At 37.5% G+C, this 10,951-nt stretch overlaps 2 protein-coding genes across 2 annotated transcripts; one reads left to right on the forward strand and one right to left on the reverse strand.

Moving 5' to 3' along the window:
* Positions 1-826: 826 nt before the first annotated feature.
* On the reverse strand, positions 827-1,901 carry LOC140972169 (uncharacterized). Its single transcript, XM_073434638.1, has one exon. It carries the CDS (start codon positions 1,800-1,802, stop codon positions 840-842), a length of 963 nt encoding a protein of 320 aa, XP_073290739.1. The 5' UTR covers positions 1,803-1,901; the 3' UTR covers positions 827-839.
* A 3,568-nt stretch (positions 1,902-5,469) lies between these two features.
* LOC140972466 (uncharacterized) lies at positions 5,470-8,386 on the forward strand. Its single transcript, XM_073434889.1, has 2 exons — positions 5,470-5,634; positions 7,751-8,386. Exons 1-2 carry the CDS (start codon positions 5,470-5,472, stop codon positions 8,384-8,386), a joined length of 801 nt encoding a protein of 266 aa, XP_073290990.1.
* Positions 8,387-10,951: the final 2,565 nt, after the last annotated feature.

The raw sequence follows: 10,951 nt of genomic DNA on the forward strand, positions 1-10,951 counted from the left end.
CAATTTGTCCTACCATTCTTGATGAAAAGGAAGATGATCATGAAGAATGTGTCTAAAATATTGCTTACTCGCTGATTTTACATTGATCTGTTTAAGTTCGGATGAGTTATTTTTGGGAATGACAAAACTTTTTTTTGGAGAGCTAGTAACTTTTTTTTTTTAATATAATTCATTACGTCGTGAAAATACTTTCTTTGTTATTATTAAGTGTGGTCGAAGACATGAACTAGTTTTCTATTGTTTTTTATTTAGAAACTTGTTTGTTTCATAATTCAGTCATGTAATAAGAAGATTACAGTTTTCATAATTCGGATCTAACGGGTCTCGCGGGTCTACCTGACCCCATTTCGTATTTGGGGTGGGATGGGTCCGATGAATATTTAACCGGGGTGGAACGGGTAATGGGTCAAAGTTTTCTTCATGGGACGGATCTTGGGTTTAGCATACCCGTCCCATTGACATCTCTAATCAAGATTTTATCATTTTTCTAAATACAATAGATACAAAAACTATTCACATGTCAATTTGTTTTATGGATTATTGACTTGATAACATTGTATGTATCGACATCTCTCATAAATATAGTTCCGTTAGTTTATTACACAAGAATCCTATTTTTTTTTTTTTTTTATCAAAATCTATAAATCAAGTATAATTAAAATTTTAATAAGAACAAAAGAACTTAAAAAGCAATAAATAGAAAAGTTATTTTCTTTTTAATAATATGAACCAATAACAATAAAAAAAAGAAAGATAAAACATGATTATAATCAAATACTTCATTACAATCCTTATACTCTATACAAACGATCACGAAGAAAGTAAGAAAAAAAAAGGTCTCACCTTGAATAGACGGGATTCAGAGCTCTGGCGATACCATTCATGGCGCCGTAGCTCTTAGAACTGAATCCCAAGCAGCCCAACAAACCTTGCCTGTACGGTAGAAATGTCTTCTTCCTCATCTCCTCAGACTGTGCTCTGTTCGCAGTGTAATGTAACTCATGCGGCGATGGAGAAGGAACTCTTCTTTTGCTCACGCCATTTTTGAGTACTACCTTCTTTTTCACCTCGGGGTTTTGGTCTTTGGATTTGTTGTTGGCCATTTTCTTTTCCTTTACAGGTGAAAAGGAGATGGAGCTCCAGAATTTGTTGTTGTGCCCTTCGTTGTTTCTTCCCTCGCTCTTGCTTCTGTACAGGAACTCCTTCAAGAACACCCATCTTTTCGAGCTCCTCCCCGCGGACGAAGATCTGGAAGACCCCTTCTCTTCATCTAAGTGCTTGCCTGTGATTTCGTCGGTTCCGATCTCGCAATCGCCTCCTTCGTCGGGCCGGGGAGTTCTCATAGGTGACATGGATCTGGTCCGCCGGCGCAGGGATCCGGCGCGGAACTTCAGATCTCTGCTTCTGGTGAATGTTTGATCCTCGTCTACTGTGTCTTCCGATTCGATCAAAGGGGCTAGAATTTGGGGACGTTGGAGATGAGTGGACAGCTTCATCGGTCGGATCAGGCCGTTGCAGAATAACTCGTCGGCTGAGGCAGCTCCGGCGGAGGCGGAGGGAAGTGTGGGGCAGAAATCGAACTCGAAGGAGCAATTGGGCTCGGTGACTGCGGCGGAATGTGAGCTGAGATTGGCGGTCTTCGAAAGCATAAAGTGCATGGGACTAGCCGGTGCACTGTAGTAGAATCCGGAGCGGGAGGGGCTGGAAGGGGCACTGACGTAGGGAGTGGAGCAACAGCTGTCCATTTCGTCGGAATTTTCTACTCCGGCGGCGGCGGAAGAATGCTCTATCTCCTCTTCCATTTCCTAAAATTTGTTTGTTTAGCGGTGCGGGTTAAACCGAGACAGAAATGAAACGGAGCAGCGCTAGCTTTATATTTCATGCTCATCTCTCTCAAGTATTTATTTAATTATTATTATTATTATTATTATTATTATTATTTTGTAGATTTTAATTTAATATTTGTTGAGATAAATATAAATAAAGTCAATAAACAAAAGTTTAAGCTGTAAATCAGGATAATTATTATATATATATATATAGTAATGTTGACATAAATATCCACGATGTGTATTATTTTTGTCATAATTATATTTATATATATATATCTTCTCACTCATTATTTTTTAATACAAACATTATTGAATAAGTCTGTTGTGAGACATTCTCACTAATATGTATCTGTGAGACGGGTCAACTCTATCGATATTCACAATAAAAAATAATACTCGTGGCATAAAAAGTAATATTTTTTCATGGATGACCCAAATAAAAGATCTTTCTCATAAAATAAGACTCGTGAGACCGTCTCACACAAGTTTTTGCCAACATTATTTATATGTATATCCTCTATGTTTTATATATTTATGTTTGTGTGTATATTTTAAAAAAATAAAAAATTTATTGAAAAAGAATTTCACAAACAAATTTTAATTTTCTTTTATTTAATGAATATTAAAATAAGATTAAAATAGTTGAAATGAAATTTAATGTTTATATTTGGGAAAAAGTTAAAACCCAACGAACAATGTGGATGTAAATAATAAAAAAATTGAAAACGATGCAAATAAAAGGGGAAAAGTAGGGGATCTTGCGTGAAAGGCTGAAATTTGAGATTCATGGGAAAATGGAAAAGGGCAATGGACCACTTACTTTGAACTTTTGCACCCTTTTCCATTCATTATTTAAAAATATATATTTGTCCCCAATAAATTTACATTTGAAGGTATTATATCTGACTTTTGATTACAATATCAATAATATTTCTACATTTTAATGCATAACTATAAAATTATACATAGATTGATGTTAAAGGAGTTTACATAATGTTATTCTTTTGAAAAAGTTATTAAATTTATAGATTTTTTAAAAAATTGGGAAAATATCAAAAATAAATAATGTTTGAAAATAAAAATAAAAAATTGAAGTTTTAAAAATAGATTTTGTTGATAAATATTAACTCTCATATTAGGTTTCTAATATATACAAAAATAACACCTTTTAGAGAATATATCCTCTCTTCGTTTATTTGGATAAATGTAAAGGGTAATTGTTGTTATTGAAATATAGTTTAGAGGAGGGTTAATAAATGCGAATAAAGTAATTTTCAAAACTTAACCTGGATTTTGCAGTTATTAGCTTTTAAAACCGTTCTCCTGAACGGATAGATTTAACTGTACTACTAAAAAAAACTTTATTCTTATGTGCTAAATAAGCCAAAATTACAGCCAAGATAAGAGCAAAAAGATTGAATAAATTTATTGTGCAAGAAATGAAATTTGAGTAAACCAAGGTGACTATTGGTTGTTGATACAATTTTGACTATTTGGGCATCAAGTTTTCGGTCAAGACCACCTCTTGGAGTACCATAATTCAGCATAAAAGTACATGCAAGCCCTTTCATAAATCATTGCAACAAATTCTCTCAGATCACTCCATAGCTTCGACCACTTCAAACAAAAAATAGAGGCTGCATTCGCCTATTGAAGTGTTGTCCAAGTGTTGCACAAATCGTGACCGGGCGCTTCCAAAATAATGATCGAGGTGCTGCCAAGTTCGTTTGAAAGGTTGCCCGTGTCCGACCTAAGTTCGCCCAAGTATCGGTTAAGTTCGAGTCGTACATTTGAACCAAGAGTAAGTAAGCCTATGCATTGTTTTAAAGTTTGATAGATGATTTAAAATTAGATCAATTACTGTACATTTGCTTTCGTATGAATTACTATATTTGTGTTATGCATATGTTACTAAGTTCCGATCCCTTCCGTCCATTTCTGTTACGTCCAGAAAATTTGAAGGTCCACGTGAACAACATGCATGCAAGTTTTCAAATTTCTTATTTATTTTAATTAAATTATTTTAATCCATTAAATGCATGATTGTGACATGAATATGTGTTTTTATGACATGGTTCATTGAGATTGCATGCTACAGGGCTTTTAGTAGTATTTCATGCTTGAACGCTGAACAAAGACCGGGACAGTTAAAGCAAAATATTTTTATGAAATAATTATTTTTAATTATTTAATACAAGATGTATATATGGGAGATTTTTGAAAATGGACTTTTGTAGAGCATTTTTACTAATCGAGTCGTAATTTAAAATGGTAGGCGATTTTTTAGCAAAACGGAGGACTTTGAGGGTTTGGTTAATATTTTTGAAAATGAATTTAAACGAAATATTTTACGAGAGTGTTTTGGGCTTATTGGGCCTGCTTTAAGATATATTGGGTCTAAAATCCTACACATCATTATTATTTTTAATTTAGGGCTCAATATAAACTTTTAAAATAAGTAAACCCTACCCTCCCAAACCCTAATCACTCACTCTCATTTTCGGCCGCCCCTATCAATATTCCAGCAGCTGCTCGTGCTCCTCCATCAGCCCTTGTGTCGACTTCTGCAAGAAAAATTCATAGAAACTCCTCTCTCGTCCCTCTGGTGTCCGTTCTACGAGATTATATTGATGTCTTCGAGAGTAGATACTCAAAGGCACGTTCGATTCCTTTCTTTTCGCATTGATCATATCATAATATGTGTTTTGAAATGTATTTGCATGATATATTGTGGTTATGGTGTTACGCATCGGTTTTCAGTGAATTCTACACGAAAATACGCATTCTTGTTATCATGCTTATCATGTTTTTAGCTTTGGTTGAAGGGACTGCCTAGAACGATTGGTAAGGTACTCAATACGTCTGATTTTTGGCGTCTAGAGGTTGAGATCGAAGCGGGATCATGTTCGTGTAAGGATCGATCAGACATACATGTTTCGGATTAGGGTTTTTGGTTTGATCGGTTGTTTCAAGGGGTGCAGCGGTGCAAGGGTTGTTCCGAGACATGGATTAGACCCTAGTGGGTCTAAGACACGACTTGGAGTGGCTCGAGCATAGCTGGTTTTGTGCTAGGATCAAATCGAGGAAGTGATACATGGATAAGGCTCGATTTTGAGATGTTCGGTTGTGTCTCGTGTATTCAAGAGCGTGGGTTGAGGATCATGGCTAGGGTATTGCAGGAGGGTCCGGTTGTGGTCTAGGAGGGGTTTGTTCAAGCCTAGTCCAGGCCGGGAGAGCGTAAGATGACTTGGCTTTGAGTTGGAAATTTCCGATTCTTGCCCGTAGGATTAGCGCTGCAGCGCTGTCCTTTCAGTGTCGTAGCGCTGATGCATGGCACCTTGGCGCTTACAAGCAGCGCCTATGCGCTAGTCCTGCACTTGAGATTATTTGATTTTGATGAGCCTGGTTCGTTTTGAGTGTTGTTATGGCATTGTGTTCAAGGTTGTTGACGGCTTAATTAGGTCATACAGGGTTTGGTTAGGAGCCGTTGAAATATGGTTGAATTTTCATGCTTCCAAACTCATGATTGTGATGCATAAAGGGGCTTTCATGGTAGGGCTATGGGAAGAAACGTTTTTCCATATGTTTAAGGGTCCTTAGGTGTATGTTTAAAGGCTGGAAATGTTAGTGCAAAAAGATGAACGAAAATTGGGTTTTAAATAAACTAGGGTTTTTGAATTTGGGAGGTAGAAGGGAAAGGTTGTGTGCTGCATATGGGTCATGTCCAGAGGTCTCAAGAGGGGTGTATGATGGTCCTAGAGGGGTTAAAGGGGGTGTTGGTACAAGGGGGAGGGCTGTGGGCGTGAGGTTTGGGGCGCGCATGCCATGAGGAGCGGGTTTGGGGGCTGTTGGTCTAGGCTTCTCAAGCTCGGTCCAGTAGGGTCTCTAAGGGTCGGTCATGGTCCTAGGAGGATCAGCTAGGGTCTGGACATGGTGGTTAAGGGCTGGAATCAAAGGGACTAAGGGTTGGCGCAAACTAGGGCTTGGTACGAATGAGAAGAATTTTCCAGCAGCTTCCTAGGCTTGTTCAAGGGTTTTAATTGGCTTGATTTGGGTTGTATAATGTATGATTAGGTGTTAATAAGCTTTGATTCAAGTTTGGTTAAGTTTTGAGTCGATACGGATTAAAATCGAGACGCACGTTTAAGTTTTAAAACGAACTTAAAAATTAGTTGAGGAGCTTAATTTTACGTCTAAGAAGTGTTTATTGGTGTATTTTAAGGTTACATGTTAAGTTTAAGGATGAAAAGTTTACATTTAAAATTTGGGAAGAAAATATTAAGTTTTGAATTTATTCGAGTTAAAAACTTTTCATGGTTTAGTCATTAAGTTATTAAATCGGAAAGCTCAAGTTTACGTCTAAGAAAAATATCAGAAGTCAAATTTAAGCTTATATGATACTATGGAATATGTTCGAATCAATAAAGGTAAGAGAAAGTCAAAATCGGGAATTTTGGAGTCCAGGAGTAAAATGATCATTTTGCATCTCGGGTAGTTCGAAAGGTCTGGCAGTGTCTCAAAGAATCATAATACATGCTAAATGATATTTTAAAACGTTTATGATGAAAAAATGGAATTTTATGATTTATGCTAAAGATGTACGATTTTTCATGTTAAAGTGCTATTTTACGAATTTTGAAAGACACGATATTTTATGAATAAAAATGAAAGAAAATATTTTGAAGGATGTGAATTAATTGTGACAAACATGATGTGATATGTTATGATATGATATGATTGAGAATATCGTGAAGGAGAAGGCCCAGAGGGAGCCCGCATGCGGGAAAAGGCCCCAGAGGGAGCCTGACGATCGTATTTTCATTTACGGCGGTGCCTAGTGCCGATCCCCATGCGCAATGGTGAGCTAAGACAGATCTGTCGACCACGTGATACAGCTAGTCACTTTTAAAGATCAAACTTCACTCAAAATGATAAATGATGGAAAGCTTTATGATTTGACGATTTATGATTCAATTATACTTATAAAGTTACGCTAGCTTATTTTAAATAAAAGTATGATTTAAATTCATGTGCGTGTATATGTATTATTTGTTACTCCTGTTTAGAACGTGCTGAGTCATTAGACTCACTAGGTTTGAATGTTGCAGGTGAGGATGAGATTGAGGGAGGCGCTGACGCTTGAGTGGATCGAGACCGACAGTACACTCCCGGAAGACATTTATTTTCTGCTTTAGCTTGATAATAAAGATTTTGTTAAAGAGTATTTAGATATTTTTATGCTTTATTTTGAAGTTAGTTTTGTTTATGTTAATGGTTGACGTTGGATTTTTGTTAATTGGTGATTTAGAGATTTTTATGCACTTGAGATTTTAAATGTTACATTAATTTTGAAATTTGGAAATGTTGAGTTATGCAAGTTTCGATTTTAAAAAAAAATTGTAGCATTTTAAAGTTTTAAAGTAGTAGACGTTTCAGTTGGCATCAGAGCGAATGATCTCAAAAGGGTTGTGTTACTGCCAATCCGAGAAGCTCAAGAAGTCACCTCTCAAGTCTGTGAGTTTTTACTGCTTTAAATTTTATATGCAGAATTTTAAATGCTTTTATGATACACGAATTAAGAGGTTAGTCGTATTTTAAAACTTTAAAATGCATGTTGGTTTCGTGGTTTGGACGATGTGTACTGTTATGCTTCCGAAACGTGAGGAGAATTTGGTTTTGCATAGCTCGAATTCTGCACTACCTAGGATTAAGCTGAGACGAAGTGAACATGGGGATTTAGGACTGCATGTTTCGAATTCTACGCTGTGAAGGAAGAAAATTTCAAACTTGATAAGCTTAATTTTAAGGAATCATGAACTTAGAGAATGAATTATTATGATTAAAAATTTGAGGGACTTAATAGCTAGTTTTCGAAAATATTGGAAATAATTTTGGGCAAATATGGTGTCACTCATAAGATCTCTACTCTCTATCACCCCCAAACAAATGGTCAAATTGATGTGTCAAATCGCGAGATCAAGAGAATTTTGGAGAAGGTTGTGGAAGTGAATCGAAAAACCCGATCTTTGAGGTTAAAAGACGCGCTTTGGAAGTATAGGACTGCTTTTAAGACATCTATAGGCACTACACTTTATAGGCTGCTTTTTGTTAAAGCTTGTCATTTACCTGTTGAGTTAGAGCATAGAGCTTATTGGACAACTAAAGCGCTGAACTTTGATTTTGTTCTTGCAGGTGAACACATGTTGCTGCAATTGGATCAATTAGACAAATTCAGAGGTCAAGCCTATGACCTGGCGTTGACCTACAAAGAGCGTACAAAGCAAGAACACGACAAACGCATCACGTCAACAGAATTCAAAGAGGGTAAAGTGGTATTGGTGTACATCTCCAAGTTGTGTCTGTTCCCTGGGAAACTCAAATCAAGGTGGACTGGACCATACATGATTACCAAGGTGTTTCTCTCGGGAGCCATAACTTTGAAATATGGGGAGAATGAATCGTTCACAATCAATGCTCAACAATTGAAGCACTATTTGGGTGGCATAGTGGAGCCACAAATTGGAGTCACTCGATTCCAAGAAAATCAAAACTGAGAGGGGCAAACAGTCTAGCTCTATAATTGAGAACTAATTTCTCTCACTTCCTTATTTTATTTTTATTTATTTGAGTTTTGAGTTTTTTAATTTTATTTTTATATAAAAAAAGATTAAAAAAAAGAAAAAAAGATTGTTGTTCGCGACCTAGCGGTAAAAATTTACCGCTCGAGTCCCAACGCCAATTCAGGAATACAATTTACAGAACAGTGGCGCTCGGGTGGTATAATATTACCGCTCGGGTGCGATTGTCTGTAAATAGAATTCTTCCCCTTCCCTTCTTCTTATTCTGCGCAAACCCTTCCCCCAAACCCCAATTTTCTTCTCAAAAATCGCCTCCCTCCCTTTTTCAGCAGAACTCGCTCCACTCTGGGCTTCAATCAGCGTTGTCCTCACTACTCGGCAGGAATTAAGAAGTCTCCACTCTCCGATCACCATCTACATCAGCATTCGCCATGCCTACAAAGAAATTGAAAAGTGCTCTCGGTTTTTTTTCGTCTTCATCATTTTATATGAATCGTTTTTTGAATGAGGCTGCTAACGTACAATATGATCATGCTAAACTCCATAAAAATCCAATAGCTGAGAGGGTTTTCGTAGTCGATAGAGGATAGACATCTAGGACTTGTTGTGGGTACGATTCAGAGGGGATGGGAGAATTTTGGAAAGCAACCCAATGCGGCTATTGTGTTGGTTGTTAAAGAATTTTACGAAAATGCGGCAGGAAGAATATACGGGAAAGCTTTCGTTCGAGGTAAATTCGTACCATTTGACTCTGTCACTATTAACACGCTGTTAGAAGCGGCTGAGGTCGATGATTCCCACTTTGAGGCATTGGTCGCTGCGCCTGACTATGTTATAATTCTCGAGACATTGTGTCATCTGAGAACGATCTGGAAACCATTAAGGAGCCATCGAGTTGCATTGATGAAAAATATTTGAAGGCCAAAAATGACCTATGGTATCTATTTTTGGCAAGACAGATGATGCCAGTCTCGCATAAGAGCGAGGTGCAAAAAGAGAGGGCAATGGTGCTTTTTGCTTTAGTCGAGGGTTACGACATAAATGTGGGAAAACTCATCAACTCTCAAATCCAAGTGAGTATTCACAACAGCCACATTGGTTTATTTTTTCCCACTATTATCCTGAGTTGTGTGCGAAAGCGGTAGTTGTCTTCCGTGATGATGAGGAATTGCTACAGTCGATGAAGGCCATTTGTGTGGAGGACCTACAGAAGAAGAGTGCAAAGTGACAAATTGACTTTCCCACTAATGAGGCGGATGAAGGCGGATCTAGCATAGCCGCACCGCCTACAGCCACAACCCCAAAGGCGGTCTCAGAATGATAATATGGATGAGTCTCTCGCTTTCATGGCACATCAGGACCGCGTCAATGAGAACTTCAATGATCATTTTTCCTACGCAGAGTCTCTGATGCGCACCATTCTCATCCAAGGGGGTGCTGACCCACCGGCCATACCACCACAACCGCCATTTATTCGCCCGTTCCAATTTCAATATGACTATCAGTAGCACATGGATGCATCGGGGGTGCCACCTCTAGAACATGAGAAGGACGAGCCTTGATCAGGGGAGTTCACTATTTCCCCTTCTTTTTTTTTTCTCTGCTGCATTGTTTTGTTATCATCCTTGTTTCATTTTGTCCTTTACATTTCACTAGTTTCTGTGTTGTGCATCTGTGTTTAGTTTATTTTTATTAAGTCCTTTGTATATTGCATGTTGTTGATTGATGGGGAAAAAAGTATGGGGACATTGCAAACACTTAGTATGAGGGGGTCAGGGGTTAGTCAGTTGTGCATTGCATGTTGTTGATTGATAGTGAAACAAGTATGTTGTTAGCCGATGATAATTTGGATTGATGACCTAGAGGCTTATTGGTCTTGTCACTCGTTGTTGATACCCCGTTTGGTAAAAGCATTAATTTTATTTTGAACATTGAAATTTTTTATGCACATACAGTGGATTAGTGGGGGAAACTTGAGAGACATGAGATGTGAGTAGAACTTGAATGAATGTCTGTGGAAATGAGTGACTGGTCAGTAGCATGAACTCAAGTAGAAAGCCTCTGTGAACTTGAAATAACCTTTTTCTCAATTGTGCATAGGGCCTGAAAAATTATTCACTGGGTCAAATAAACTTACATGCCATATATTCAGAGCATATGGAGTACACATGAGAAAATTATGCACTTACTCAAGAAAAAAAGAAGAGAAAAACAAAGGGGGATGCAAGGTGAGGGGAGCCAAAAAAGGGAATGAAATTCCATCTCTAGGCTAGAAAAATGGAGATGTACGGAGTTGAGGAATGTCGAATAAAAATTCTGACAAATGCATAATGAAAATGATCGGCGTACTCCCAATATTTTTGTACCACTTGAACGCATTTTGACAATACCTCTCTAAACATCATTGCGCAACCATGGAATTCTATTGCATCGTGTTTATTGGTTGGTCACGAATGGAAACAGAACACAAGAGAGTGAAAACTGGCATTGAATTTTTGATTTGGTGACTCACATGATTTAATAATGAATTTATCTGAAGTG

This window comes from Primulina huaijiensis, chromosome 3 (genome assembly GCF_012295235.1).
Source record: "Primulina huaijiensis isolate GDHJ02 chromosome 3, ASM1229523v2, whole genome shotgun sequence".
Lineage (NCBI taxonomy): Eukaryota > Viridiplantae > Streptophyta > Magnoliopsida > Lamiales > Gesneriaceae > Primulina > Primulina huaijiensis.